Genomic DNA, 15,415 nt, shown 5'->3' on the forward strand with positions numbered 1-15,415 from the left:
TTTACAACAGCAGCTGAGAGTAAATCTGTGCCACACTGAAGGTGAAGAAGCTTATTTTCATATTTTAAGAGTATATCGCTTCCGATTCATCCAGTGCAAGGATTTTAATTTCTGGCTATGGAATCAATATTGCAACATTTGCAAAGAATGGTAAGATGAAGTCTGATGTTATTTTTCACCCTTGTCTAGCTCATTACTTGAAGAAGTAAAGGATTTGTACCTGGAGGCAGCTCACCAGAATGGTGATATGATAGACCCTGACTTGCAGACAGGACTTGGAGTTCTTTTCCACCTGAATGGAGAATTTAACAGAGCAATAGATGCATTTAGTGCTGCTTTAACTGTTCGGCCAGAGGTAATTTTATGCTTTTGTGTTTTTTAGTGTTTAGTTTTACAGGCTGTTTTCTTTCTCCCCTCTTGAACAGGTCAATATTAATGAAATGTCACTTCAGCCATTACAACTGCAATACCTGAAATAGAAATGTTAACTACAAGACAGTCCCATTTATAACAGATTCATGCGTGTCCAAGTTCTAGCTGTGTGCTGATTAATTGTGCTAGTTACATGATGTTGTCTATAAACATGAGTCAGAACTTCACACTCCATGTCAATTAGGAGAAAATACTATTATTTTCTGCACTCTTCCTTACTTTGAAAGAAAAAAAACACAAATGAAGAGCTATTACGTCCCTGTTTGACATCTGCAGTAGAAAGCTCTCCTTTTCTTACCAGGACTATACATTATGGAACCGACTTGGAGCAACTTTGGCAAACGGTGATCGAAGCGAAGAAGCTGTTGAGGCCTATACTCGTGCTTTAGAAATACAGCCTGGCTTCATTAGGTCCAGATACAATTTAGGAATAAGCTGCATCAACCTAGGAGCATACAGGTAAGTTACAAACATGTATAAACAAAGAAGTCAGGGATCATATAAATATCTACCAAGTAAAAACTCATTTTCTAGCTAGAGCTATCTATGAAGCTTATTCTGATATTTTGTCTTAATCTCATCTACTGAAAAAATTTTGAATGATGTTTTACAAAGTGATAATGCTTTTCTCAGATCCACTAAGAAAGCAACGATACTTTTCTCAGATCCACCCGTTCTATTTCACAGAACTACAGAACTTCTATTAAAAACAGATAAGCCTCTCATTCAGGAAGCTGCTTAAGTACTTTTTTAGCTCTAAGTGCAAGTACTCTTATTGTAACCAGTGGAATTATTCTCACACTTAAAGTTAGTCCTGTGCTTAAGAGCTTTTCCAAAAGAAAATTTGAGTGCCCATCCTTAGGAGGGAAACTTCAGTTAAATTGCTTCAAGTAGCTAATGCTGTGACAGACACTTTTAATACGTCCTTCAGGAATACAGGATGATGTTCCAGGCCTCCATAAAAAGGGTCCCAAGTGTCAGCTTGAGAGAGTAAAGATGAAGGGGAACTATACAGCAGTGAGGACAATTTCCCCAGATGTATGAATAGACCGAGCTCTGCATTGCTACAAGCCCTTTTTCTAACAAACAAAATCTAAGCAATAACAGGTTGTCCACTCGTTTAAGGCAAATCAAACGAGAGTAACGCAAAGAGACTAGTGAACCTAATTGTAAAATAATGTATTTGATTTCAGCATGGAACTTTAGAAAGCTTTACACTAGTCTTTAAGCATATTACCTTGCATGTTTCTTTTTTCTTTTTCCCTGCAGAGAGGCTGTCAGCAATTTTCTCACTGCTCTCAGTTTGCAAAGAAAGAGCAGGAACCAACAGCAGGTTCCCCATCCTGCTCTGTCAGGCAATATTTGGGCAGCGCTCCGAATTGCTCTGTCTATGATGGACCAACCAGAACTATTTCAAGCTGCCAATGTGGGTGATCTGGACATTCTGTTAAGAGCTTTTAACCTAGAGCCGTAATAAAAAATATCCATAAAGTGATTAAGTTGCATTAGGAACTAGAGAACTCTTCTATGACTTATTGCAAAATGACCACATTTTCCAAACGATCGTGGCTGTAGATCAGTAGGGGGAATTCTCCTGGACATGACTCAAAAAGGAAAAGTTCAAAAGCACAAAATATTGTAAACAGGTTCAAAATCAAATGATTGAAATGGATTGCAGCTAATCTGACAAAGCCCTAGATGAAGCAGTCATTTCTGAAGAATCTTCATCCCATGCAAGCTATTTCTCTATGTATACACACAGCTATACAAAGAAAATTTTATTAGGAACAAACCTAGATAATTGTTATTGCACATTAGAACGGTGAGCAACGCACCACGGAATCTGCTTAGTAGCTCCTTGCACTATGCTGACGGCACTTTTCCCTAGAACAGGGATTCCCTGTCCTTCGGTTTCTTTGTTGAAAAGTCTTCTCAAGGTGCATCTTTAAGATAGCTCTGAAAATAGATGCATGTAAAATGGGTGTATTTTGTTTTGACTATATTTATTAGTTGGCAGTCAACAAGAGCTTTTTTCTGATGGTTCCTGGATTGACTTTGGGCCAAATTCTGCAGGCTCATGAAGCTGCAAACTAAGTGAGATGTAACAAGAACATTATACGTGGAGGTCTCATGGGATTAGGCCATCTACCTACCAGAAGGACAAATGTTGCAAGCAGAAGCAGGAATTTGCACTAGAATTGTTGTTGTTTAAACCAGCTATCCCCGATCTTGGAAAGAGTATGTCTTCTTCAAAGGCACTTGTAGCAGGATCTGCACCGGTCTATGTACTTATGCACTTTAATCTTTCCTTCTGTAAAATAATGCTATGCTTTTATTCTGATTTTGATTAGTAACAACAAAATATACAAGACGGCCTTGTTGGCAGAGAGGACGAAATATCATTTCCTGAAATGTGATCAGAGGGTTTTCAAAATGTTTTAGAAAAAGCCAATACAGTATAAATTGTAATATCTATTGGAAAGGCTATTTTATTATGCATCTACCAGGTATTGCACACGTACATGCTGTATGTGCATTATGTCATTTGAAAAGATAATAAGCCTGCAGATTTCTGTTACAACTAAAGAAAAACTTCATAGGAGTTCATGCCTGCAGACCATCCTCAAGGGAAAATTTTCCCTGAAAAGAAAAGTTTGGTCTATGTATGGATTGTAGGATTGGCGCTATGATTTGATCCTGCTGTTATGACAATCCGTAGCAAAATTCTCAGTGACCTCTCATGACAGCAGACCAAATCCTTAGACAACATCAGTATTTGTAGCTTCCAAAAAAAAATTCTTAGTTTTGCTGGACTAGATGACTGGGAAACAGTATTTGGGTGGGAGAGTGCGGGTGGAGAATGCACTGCTGCATGATGAATGAATCGATTTGGGTGCAGTGCAAATATGTTTAGTTCAAGGTGAATGTGTCAAAGACAGGAATAGAAATTTTCAGTTGCTGATAATTTTAATAAGTGGGTGATATTATTCCTACGTAATGAAAGATAAAAAAATTAAATTGAACAGCTACTGTTTTGGTACAAAGTCAGGAACATAACATACAGGGTATGTACTGGAACGTGTTAAAGAAAGACAAACAGCACATTTCCTATAGCCAGTATAAAGAAAAAAAAGTCAGCCCAATCAGCTGTATCAAAAAAAATCCAAATGCACAGATCACAGAGAACCTGTAGAGGAATTAGGCAGTTTCACCAGTACAAACCTAAAGTTTCTTGCAGCTGAACGTTATTTTGAGCAGCCACTTAAAGGAAACTTCCATGTAAGATAGTTTAATCACTGCATCTAATCACCAGGGGTAATTTGTTAAATAAAAATAATCAGTTCTCATTAAAATAAAAGGCTTACCCATCACACTCTTCCACAGAATAGAGGTGTTGAACCAGCTCTAGGAATTTTTGAATAGTGCTTTATTAATTCATTGTCAATATATATTCCTATGTATCTATCAAGCATGTAATGGATTCCTATAGTTTTTCTCTAAGGATTGGATATCAAGGACTGAGACTGGGAATGTCATTTTAGCTAAAGTGGGCTTGCTGTATGCATATCTGCTGACAACAGTTTGCTCTTTTGCTTTGACAGCGATGTGTGATGACAGTCCTTTATTGATAAGGCAGAGCAGAAGGTGCAGTGCAATTTAATCTGGAAAAGTGGTAAGAGAGAAAGGAGGCAGCTTTGAGAAGAGCCTGTAGCTCAAAGACATATGTGCTTAGATTTTGCTTGATGCCCTGCCATCACAAATGTTCCTCTAGAACATCCTCTGCACTGCGGTGTAGGATAATTAGTGCTTATCCAGAGGAATTAGATGTTCAAGAGCTTTATTTTTGTGCCTCTCAAATCAGCAAACTTCTGACTCTGAAAAGTCAAGCAGTGAATGACCAGGGACATTCGTAATGTTGATAACAGCTCACTAAACCTCTTTTTCTCCAGAATGCGTACGAATAACGTGGCAACTTGGTTAGATATCACTCGGACCCTGCATTAAAATCTAATGCAACTCCTAGCCCTCCAAAAACAACAGATAAAGTAGATATCTCTCGATTTATCCTGGGATGCACTGCTCAAAACTGCATGCATCTGCTAACACGTGCACACCAACATTACTGGTACCAGAAGGATTGCCTGCATAAACCTAGAGAAAAATCACCGGGGCTAAACTCTGCCTCCCAAGGGTATACTTAGGCTCCCAAATTCATCACAAGCACAGCAGGTCTGCCATACAGGGGCCAGGCTATGAGATGCCTGTCAAAAGAGCTTGTGCAGACTCTGGGAGATATCCCATCTCTCTCTCTCCTGTTAAGTCTATAGCCAGTTAACTGTGTACCACTGACCAAGACGTTGTGCAAGGGAAAGACTAGAGCAGACTTAGACTTAAGGGGAAGAGTAGCACACCTTCTCCTGCTCTACTAGACACCACTTCAGGCCTGGTTTCAGTGGGAGGGCAGCTGGTGACTGAGCTCTCCACACCAATAGGACAGGCTAGCTTATGCTTAATAGCCCTTCGTACTTCTGGGAACAGTGCTGCATATGCTTCAGTATCTTGGCTTTTATCTTCTTCCTTAAGCCCCTACTGCCAAGGGCTGTCAGTACAGAAGGCAGGATTAGATGTTGCTTTGGTCTACCCCCTCATGGTATTTCCTACATATTCAGAGGCAAGCATGGGTGTTTGCCTGTAACAGCCAGGGGAAACATGCAAGGAGGCTGTAGGGCTGTAGCGTATTAACACCCTGAAGAGGAAAAGCATTTACTTCTAACCAGGCATGAGGTAGGATAAATAAGGCAGCTGCTGAACTGTAGCAGATTGAGCCTGAGAGTGAGAGACAGGAAATCTGGGTCCTATTCTCAATGTTCCCTTTGAGCTCGGCCAAGTCACACTCTCCTTCCATCCCTGACTTGCCCAGGTGCACAAGGAAGGAAGGAAGGAAGGAAGGAAGGAAGGAAGGGGCAATAACAGCTGTTGCATGCAAAGGCCCTATATGAGAGCAGAGTAATTCTGTTATTTCACATACCATTTGTGTGGGTGAGGTCACCGCTTCTGTAAATTCAAAGGTAAAACACAAAAACTGAGACTGCTCAGGTGTAAATAAGGAAGCAGTTTTACACAGAGACTAGCAATTTCAGCAGAAAAGAGAACCTAAGACATTTCAGGAATAGGACTGTACAGCATGTGTGTGATGCCAAATGAAAGAGCCGCAACGGTTTATCATCTCCCCATCTTGCTTCCTCTTCTTGTTACTCCTTTCTTTCTCTGACTTACCACTTCCAGGTAATTCATTCCTGGTTGTTGAATCTTTCCTCTATTTTATATATTTAATGCAGTTAAAAATGCTTTCCTAACCCTTTTCTTTGCAAAGCTTTATGAATATTTATGACCTGTAAGTCTTATCCATCAAGCTGCTGGACACTCAAATCCTGCAAACTTCACAGGAGTGCTCAGCACTTTGCACGATCAGATCTTGTGCATGCGTTCAGTTACTGGACCAGGGCTGACCTCTAATAGCATTGCTCATGCCGAACAGCCACTGAAATCAAAGTGATTATTTATGGAATAAGACTTAATGAAAGCAATTTCTTGCTGATCTCCTCATACTGCAATAACTCTAAACTTCTTGTCACAAGAGACTGGTTTACGTCAGTTTAAAATATCAGTTTGATTTTTAGGGAAACACGTACACATATCTGTATCTAATGGTGTTTTCTTAATATCTGCTAAATCACAGCATTTGTAAAAATATTGAGGGGGAGGTTTAAATAACACAAAACCTCACATACGACAATATTGCATGTGACTGTATTAACAAATAATTATGTTGAAATACTAACCCAAAGCATGGTGTAATACTACTTGCATATACATTTACAGAATGCATGCATAAGGCCCACATATAGGGTATTCTTAACCTACTGACTGGTATCTTCTGCGGGATATTTAAAAAGCACTTTGCCTCTTCTAAACACAAAACGGGAATTGTTCATGTTACTTGGAACAGGTTAGATCAAGACAGAGCATTTTTTAAATCCCATCCCTGTGTTGTGGATTTCATGCTTTCTTCAGGTGCTTAGTTAATGACAGAAATCCAGAGTAATAGTTTTTGCAGACATGTTTTTAGTATCCTCTTAAGAACTAAAAAGATTAATAGATGCAGCTTTCACAATGAAGCTGGGTTTTTGGCTTTTCACATTTTCTTCACAAGTCTAAACCAGGTATCATCAAGCCAGAGAAGGATACTGGGAACCACTGAAACAGATAGCTATCGTTTCGATCTACATGTACCACAACCAAACTTTTCAAATCTGTCTGCTAGCTCTGAAGGTATCCAACTACCCTGCTTGAAATATGTAGACCTTCAACTTCACAGGATCTGAACACCTGCTGCATCCATTCATTTTGCAGATGCTTAACTCAGCTGAAAGCTCAGAGAATCAAGACAGGCATTAAGAGCTAATGCATCACTTTAGAAAACTTGGGCCTGCCTGCCAGAAGGAAAGGAGGACCCTGACAACACCAACAGATCAGCTAGGTCATCCCATGAACGTTTGTAGTGCACAGGCCTCCAGAACACAAAAGCCAGCATTACAGGGTAATAAGTTACATTACTGGCAACCACAGAAGCAGGGACTGAGGCCTAAATCATTGCCTGGTGGAGCCAGTGAGAATCGGACTGGAACACAGATGGGTTGTAGATCTGTCTCATCTCAATGTGCATCTGAAAAATGAGACATTAGTTACTCACAGCATGAATAACCTGCACAGCTGACAAATGGAGACTTCTAGTCACCCATGCTATCAGCTTAGGAGTCTGTACAGTGAATGTATACAATAAATGTTTATAAAATACCAAGTATTCACAGATAGAAGTGATATACAAATTGCACTGCACGTTATGAAAAACAACCGGTGGGTATGCAATACAGTAATATCTACTACTTAAACCTCATCTAGGCTAGAAATCAGATTCCTACATTATAGTTCTATTGCTGGAGCAGTGAAATATATCAGAAAAAAAGAAAAAAGGACTGCCACGCATGAAGACACCACTGATGCTTTGAATAAGCCTAGAAAAAATGAAAAAATTCACAGAAAGTTTCAAAGCCTCAACACAGAAAAACAGGTGCTAGGCATGGGGGAGAAGCAGTCAGAATGAATCTAAAGTTTCCTAAAATCAGCTGTAACTTTACAAATGCTTGCACATGTGACATCCCATTGAGCAAGCTTGCATGGTCAAGACTTTATGTGCTTTGATCTTTTTTTCCCTTTCCACATTTACAGAATGGCTCTGACATTGGTTACATCTTTAACTTAAATAGCCTTTTTAATATCAGTAATCTATTGTAAATTCAGAAAAATCAAAACATTTATATATATTTTATATATCAGAGTATAACATATCTAGAGTAAACTAAAATATATAGTTTTGAAAGGCAGTCTGCGTGGCTTCTTCTATATGCTGTAAACTGTTTGAAAACCTTTGCAATCTTGCATCAGTTTCTTTGGCTTTATTTTTAAGCCAACGTACAGGAAAGGGGAGATCACAGGGTTTGCAAAGACTTTCGCCTGGGCCATCTGAAAAGCCCTGTTCCTGCAAAGACTTGCATTGCTCACTTAACTTTACATGCTGAATAGTCTCTGGAAAGTTAAGCGTACGTGCAAGGCTTGGCAGCAAGCGGGGCAGTGGATGCAGAGGTGGGAGTTCAGCCCTACACTCGAATGTTTACATTCCGTTTTAAAGGTTCATATTGACCCAGACTGAGAATCTGTGTCTGTAAGTACAGATGGAGTAAAAGATTAGTTTCTTACAACAGGTAATTTCACCTCTGTATATTTAGTGCATTATCAGCTGTGTATAGTATTAAACACAGATCTGCAGTTTACCAATGCTTTAATATGTTGTTTCCTTGCACTGCTCTTTAAAATAACCTATTTCCTCAGAAATGAACTATGTGCATATTGGATGTATTAAATTTATTAAGCTTATAGATTACTATTTGCAGAGCACCACAGCTATTGTAGTATTTTTGTACTGTAATGGCAGCATGCCTTCCTTTGGGATCCCAATGTGGGTTCTTTTCCACATTAAATGGTATTTATTTACCTGTATTTATAACTGTCCAATTTTTAAATATGTTTTAAAAATAAACTTTGTCTGTGGCTTCAAATATTTCAACATTTCTTTTGGATTTTAAGATGGTTTTGACTATAATTACTTAAAATGAAAGGAGGGACTTACATCTCTAAGTTAAATAAAAGATTTTTTTTTAATATGAGGTCTTCTTTCCTATTCTTTATGAAATAGATGTGCTTCTGTGCTCAAAAATTAAATCCAGAAGAGGCTTTTTCCTTTCAGCAGATTTTCTAATAAATCCATCAAGTTACTCTGAGGTGTCTCTCTCTCTCTTTTTTTTTTTTTTTTAAATCATTTATTTTTATTCCAACAGCACATTGATACTTACAGCTGGAATTTACGCCAGCTGAAGACTGGCTCAAAGGATTTTGCACATACACTCCATATGAGGAAAAAGGAAAAAAGTCTATCAGAATTTTTTCCTGAAAATCAGGTAATTGCACACTTTAAAAAAATAAAACAGAAGTAATAATATTACAACAAATCTTTCTGTAAAAATTAAAAATGGAGTCAACTTTCAGTGACTGACAAACTTGCAAGGAAAAGGCATTTGCCTTAATTTACATTTATAATTTGTAAAATTATAAATGTAAATTAAGTTGCCTTAATTTACATTTATAATTTGTAAAATTATAAATGTAAATTAAGTAAATAAGCCCATACTGTAGAATTTGAAGGCAAAAACTTCCGATACACAATTTTCTTCACAATGTCAAGAATATTTCTTCAAGAAAACACGTAGCTTCATTTATTCTAATATGAGAAAGAGCTTTTCTTTGTAACTACACCCTGTCTAGTGCAAGCTAACACAGAGAATCCAGGCACTTCAAAAGAAAAAGTCGGATTTTCAGAGCCTTATTCCGAACATTCTTAAAAGTATTTTGCATCATTATTCAAGCAAGTTCCCATAACCCTTAGTGGGAGTTAGCTAGTGGTGACTTCAGATTTAGCTTTCATGCAAAGACATGAAAGTGCTGAGAGAGTAGGTGTGACATGTTTTTAGTGCCTTTGCTATGGGCACTGGGAGCGCAGACATGAGACAAGAAAGGGACAGAAGATTCAGATGCACCACTGTGGGCTGAGCTGGAAACAACCAGCAAGGGGCTATGACAATTACAACGAAGGGCTATCGAGAACACAAGCCAAAGTTGAGATGGACCCAAGGCCTGACACCCTCAGTGGGCATGTGGATCTGTTCCGAAAAAAGTAGAAGATACAGTCACACTGTGCTTACAGAAAGCAAGCTCTGTCAGAAGAGCTAACAGGAATTGCTGCCTTTGGCTTTAACTAAAATAGCCTTCTCCTAAAGAAGAAAAGGCAGCAGAAACTAAAAACACTAAACCTTAGGATGCAAGTACATTAGGATGTGCTCTTGACACAGGCATATTTTACCAAGAGAGGTTAAGGTTTGCTCAGTTCATGCTGCTCAAGTATATCAAAAAGTAGCAGCAGGAAAGTCCGTCAGTTATTTGCTCTGTAGCGAACATGAACACTGCACGTTGTCCTGAAGGCAAATGAATGGAGTGGTTAGGAGGAAAGCGTTAGTGCCAAATGCTACATACATACAAAAGCTTTGCTCAAAAAAAAAAATCACTGGGGAGAAGAGTGGTAAAGAAGTCTGAAAACATAATCACCTACTGCACATGTGCTGTCAGCCACGCACTTTCTTCGATATTTTTACGGCACTCACCTCCCCTCATCACAGCCACCAATGTCTCACTTACTCACGTTACACCAGTAGCACAGCTGAGACACGGAGGGGTTATTCTCTTTCGGTGAGGGGGAACAGCAAGAAGCTGGGCGGGGAAGGAATGACAACACTCATCTACATCAATATAGTCAACCCATGTTTTTCGCAGAACATCAACAGGCTTAAGTGTTGCAAATAAATAATTCATTTCAGTTTAAAACCCATTTTCTAGTTTTGCCAAGTTTTATATTCACTCAGGGTTGAGGGTTTTTTGCATTCATAGAATTGCTATGAGTCACGAGAAACCAAGAATATCACAAAACTCTCTGCTCTCTGTGCAGGTCTTTTAATAAAACACCAAATATCATAACAACGGGAAGTAAGGAAAGAGGCAGCATCAAAACATTTTCACTATTCCTCTTAAGGTTGGACAGAAAAGAAAGAGGCAAAAAACCACAGAGTCACAAGATGTGCGAATACTCCTTTTTAATTTAAAACAGTTGCAATGTCATTCACAACCTTTCTCATCTCAAACACTCTCCAAATTGTTAACAGTGCTTCAAGCAAACAATTCTGAATGGTGCAAAATAAACTTATACAGACACTTCCAGGATACAACAATAAAACCTCAGAAAACTGAATGGAAATCAGAAACCGATCGCAGTCATTAATGGAAGAGGTGGGGGGGTGGAAAAAGAATAAAAATTTCTATCCAGTTATGTATTTTGCATAGTCTTTCAATGCATGAAAACAGCAAAGAAAATAAAGACGGCTGCCACCAGGACGGAAAACAAAAGGAATGAATTGGAGATACTTCTAAAACACTCCAATGAGCTCCAGTTGCATCCAGATTCAGAATTTGCATGACAACTCAGTGAGGCTGCCTGAACCAAGGAAACTAGACTGACCCTGGTTTAAGCTATACCTAAGTTAGGAGTAATACTACTGAACTCAGTAGAATTACAAGTGATAGGAGTCCAAAATCATCTAGATTTGTTTTAAACCACAGCTTTGAATAAATTAAAATATGATCCTAACTATATTTTAGCCAGGAAGATTAAAAAGACTCTGTGTCTACATGTGTTTTGGAGAACGGAGACTGACTCAGAATGAGGCTCTACTGGAAATCCAGTGTGCTGTGAGAAATGGGAGGAGAAATGGAAAGAAAGAGGAAATGCTGTTGAGTTTTAATTCCTTCCACTCTCCTAACCTAAAATGCATCATATAAAAATGTAAAATCAGTCCTAGAAATAACAGCATTATTTGCTGTCAACCCCTGGATTGTTTTCAGGCTAGATTGTCTCAAACAGCTCACAGTGATTTTTCTTCCCCCCCCCAATCCTTTTTTGTCAAGAAGCTCACAGTACACCTCAAACCCTCTTACACTCATTACCGTAGCCAGACACATGGAGATTCCCATCAGCTATTGCTCAGGTTGTGCATTAAGGCCTGGCTCAGTACAGTCAAGCGCACACACAACTTTAGCATACAAAGTAATACCAGCCTCAGAAATTAGTTATCTATTCATTACAGCCCATTTCATTGTGAATTCTGCAGGACAAAAGTTTTAAAAAAAAAAAAAAAAAAGCCTCTTTCCTAAGTTAGGCTGAAGAGTCAGGAGGTACATCCTGCTCCCCCAGAGCTGCTGATGTCCTTCATCCATATCCCATCACAAGAGTGAAACGACTCAACTGGCCATTTGATAAAGGAGGGAAGTCATGACTTACGGAGATTTAAAAAAAAAAAAAATCCTCAAATAGCTGATGAACTTAAACATATTTTCAAGTACTACATTTAAAAAAAATCTGTAAGTCTTTCCTCTAGATTGCTCTCTGTGCTTCTGACCTACCTGGTAGCTTAGGCGGGTGGTACTCAAGAGTCCTGAACTGAGAAGAACATCAGAAGCTGAGGTCACCTACCACAGCCAGATAGCGGCCTCCTCCTTTAGTTTACCTTTTTTTCAGCTTATCAGCTGCCAGCTTTCTAAGCGTGCCTGACATTAACTGAAATCAATACCAGTCCCACAGCCATTTCAGTTATAGCATGTACCTGACTCTAGGTTTGTTAAGAGTCCAAGCTCCATCCTTAATCCTGTGAGACCAGCCATGTTTCCAGTTGAGTAATGAACACAGGAACAACTCTGCTACCTTTTACTTACCACAGTCTCTGAATAAAAGGTAATGGTCACCAGATAGTTTGTAAATAGCCCTTTAAGATCATGAGGCAAGAAGGAGGCTGTTGTGCTGAACTTCCTTGGAATATAAAAAAAAAAAAAAAAAAAAAGAGGCCTTTGAACCTCTTAACTGCAAGAAAGAAAAAGTGTAAATAAAGCTATATGAAAGTCTTTCTCTTCACTTTAAATTCAAGAAGTGTCATCACATAATTTGCTAATCCCACCTTCTCAAGCATGGCACTTCTTGATGAAAGATACAAATACTAAAAAACTGTAAGAAGGAGAAAATTTGCTAGCAGCTTTGATTTCGTCCAGAACTGGTGGCTTACTAATTACAAGGCAGCTGAATCTCACAGGAGCCACTTATCAATGTGCTTGAACACCATTCCTGTGTGTCAGTAAGAGGGCTAGATACAGGAAGCTTTCCCAGCAATTAGACACCATTTACATGCTACAGAATTATTGCACTAGAAATTCTCTCATCATATTTTAAGATCAAAATCAGATTTTAAAAAAATTCTATTTTTTTGCTGTACATGAGGCTCTATGACCAGATGGAGAACTTTTTCCCTCAAAATGCTGGAAAAAATAAAATGCCCTACTCATAACCAGATTTTTGAGTTCTGTTCTGTAGTGTGTAGCTGCCTGGATTTTGCTATTAAACTTGCAGGCTTTCACTGCAGAGAAAATTACACCTTCTTGCCTCTCTCACACTCTGTAAGGAGGATTTTTTTTTTTTTTTTGACTGTTCCAGTTTATTTTGAGGGCTCAGTGTAATTATATGAGGTAACTCCACCAATTGTCTCTAAGCACTAGCCAACACATTGTGAACCTTTGAGGGTTTTTTTTGGAATCATGAAATGTTTCACATTTACCATTGTGGTTTTTTTCCCAGAATAAATATTTTTAATTACAATTTAAAAACTCACAGATATATTCTTGCCTGTGATACCAACTGAAACAAACAACATGAAAAAAAAAGGCCAGGAAAGGCCAGCTCCTACCTACCTACCCCTTCATCCTCATCAAAGAAAATATACAAGTCCTTATAGAAGATACCTGTTGAAGAGATCAGAGAATTGGTATGTTTGCAAGTTTCCACAAAGTTGAAATATCATTACAGGGCATTGTTTTTATTTCTTTAAAAGGGGAGAGGGTGGCGAATCAATAAATCAGCCATTTTATCAAGCAATATTTCCCCCTCATGGATGAAACTTAAACTTATATATAAGCAATCTTTGGCAGAAAGCAGAATTACACTGCAAGTACTTTGCCACAGAGCTGATTTCAGCAGGAGTGTCAATGTTTCAGATGCAAATTTCCCTGCAACAAACAATGGGACATTAACACCTTCCTTAGCTCCTTCGGGGGGGGGGGGGGGGGAATAAATTTAAATAATAGTCTTGCTCTTCCTGAGCTGCATGCATTTAAAGTCAGTGCTTCTTTTAGCCATTTTGTAATCCTTAATCTGTTGGAAGAACTTATAAACGCACAACAAAAATTCAAGAGAAGATGGAGAGATCTCCCCACTATTTCTCTTTGGCAGAAAACATACATGTCACTGACAGGAGACCACTTCCATCTCCATTAGGTTGTTAAGTTTAGGCATCAAAAATGCAAAACAAAACACTATATGACTGAACTCCAACAGATATAGCTACAGTCAACTTTTCTTACTGTAATGAAAACAGTATCTCAAATGAGACATAGTCTGCCTTGAAGGACAGTCACAGATCCCCTCTCTTCCACTTCATATGGGGTATGATTTCCCCAAGTGGTCTGGACTCTGATTGAAAGCAGTGGCTCCCAGTTACCACACACACAAGTATTTCCTCAAGGCCTTCAAAGGACACGTGGACTGAACAGGCAAGAGTTGGGCTGAAATGACTTGTTTCTGTTTAATTCTGAACCACCCGTTTTCCCCATTCCTACACTAGCTGCAGACTACACTAGTAATCTGCACGGTCTTAAGGTGTCCTTTAAGGTATATAAATTTAAAACAACCTACTGTACATCTCCTAATAGAAATCTTCCCTCTAACACTTAAGAAGGCATCAACTGACTGTTTTTAGACAACTTACAAATATCCCATGTTTTCCTTTGCTTTTGGCAGTCCAAGGGCTAGTTTTTTTTGTTTGTTTTAGATTTTATCTTTTCTTAAATGTTTTTTTGGTAGGTTAAAAAGGCTATGCTTTCTTAAGGCCAGATAATAGATCTGAGGTCTAACTTGGTATCCTGTGATAAAAATAAATGTAGCCCAGGTCTTTGGGAGGTCGTTCTGAGGCACAGACTCTAAGGTCATTGTAGATCACCCATCTGAAACAAAAACAAGATTGATTAAATTCCACATGCATAAAAATCATCCAGAGTTTATCAGACACTTCTCAGACCCAAACTTCAAGGAGCTTAAAATCTAAATTTAGGTATTGCAACAAGAGCAAAAGGACAGAGAAACAGCTGAAGCAGGTTTGCCTGCAGAGTCAGCAATTGAAAAGGATGAGTGATGTACAGAGGGATGCGTAGTCAGGATTTAAATGAAGGAGAATCAAGGATGTCTAATGCCAAATAATCGGAACGGACCAAAACCACAGCCAAGGTCTGTGTACCAGCCAAGATCCACAGTACTAGCGTTACTAGTACTAGTATCAGGCCACAGTTTGATGGGTTTCTATTGATGAGGAGCGAGAGGAAGTTGGGGGAAGCTCAAATAAATAAAGCCAGGCACAGAACAGATGCCCCAAAGTGAGAGGAACAGAGTTTTGGGTTAGCAAGCGTAGGAGAGACAATGGTAGGTATCAGCATAGATCTTGCATAATTAATGCAGACTCAGCACATAGGCAATCAATAACAAAAATCAACCTCCCTTCAAAACATTCATAACCTTCATTTCCTCGGTGGGGAACATACACATAGTAACAACACGCGAGTTTACTCTGCATTGCAGAACAACCTGTTCTAAATAGATGCACGTTACAAA

At 38.7% G+C, this 15,415-nt stretch overlaps 2 protein-coding genes across 12 annotated transcripts in view; one reads left to right on the forward strand and one right to left on the reverse strand.

Annotated features, from left to right (window-relative positions):
• Positions 1 to 8,712, forward strand: part of PEX5L (peroxisomal biogenesis factor 5 like) — a 119,192-nt gene extending 110,480 nt beyond the window's left edge. For all 6 annotated transcript variants that reach the window (XM_068954424.1, XM_068954429.1, XM_068954426.1 and 3 more), the window contains 3 exons: positions 190 to 355; positions 734 to 891; positions 1,702 to 8,712. In XM_068954424.1, coding sequence (XP_068810525.1) covers positions 190 to 355; positions 734 to 891; positions 1,702 to 1,906 — 529 coding nt within the window. In that variant the 3' untranslated portion in view covers positions 1,907 to 8,712. The remainder of the gene's footprint in view (positions 1 to 189; positions 356 to 733; positions 892 to 1,701) is intronic.
• Positions 8,713 to 10,671: 1,959 nt separating this feature from the next.
• Positions 10,672 to 15,415, reverse strand: part of USP13 (ubiquitin specific peptidase 13) — a 59,262-nt gene continuing 54,518 nt past the window's right edge. For 3 of the 6 annotated variants that reach the window (XM_068954274.1, XM_068954275.1, XM_068954276.1), the window contains one exon: positions 10,673 to 14,754. In XM_068954274.1, coding sequence (XP_068810375.1) covers positions 14,661 to 14,754 — 94 coding nt within the window. In that variant the 3' untranslated portion in view covers positions 10,673 to 14,660. Of the gene's footprint in view, positions 14,755 to 15,415 lie in introns of all 6 variants that reach the window. The other 3 variants (XM_068954273.1, XR_011142819.1, XR_011142820.1) reach the window with 3 other exon arrangements.

The sequence above is a fragment of the Struthio camelus genome, chromosome 9 (genome assembly GCF_040807025.1).
Source record: "Struthio camelus isolate bStrCam1 chromosome 9, bStrCam1.hap1, whole genome shotgun sequence".
NCBI lineage: Eukaryota > Metazoa > Chordata > Aves > Struthioniformes > Struthionidae > Struthio > Struthio camelus.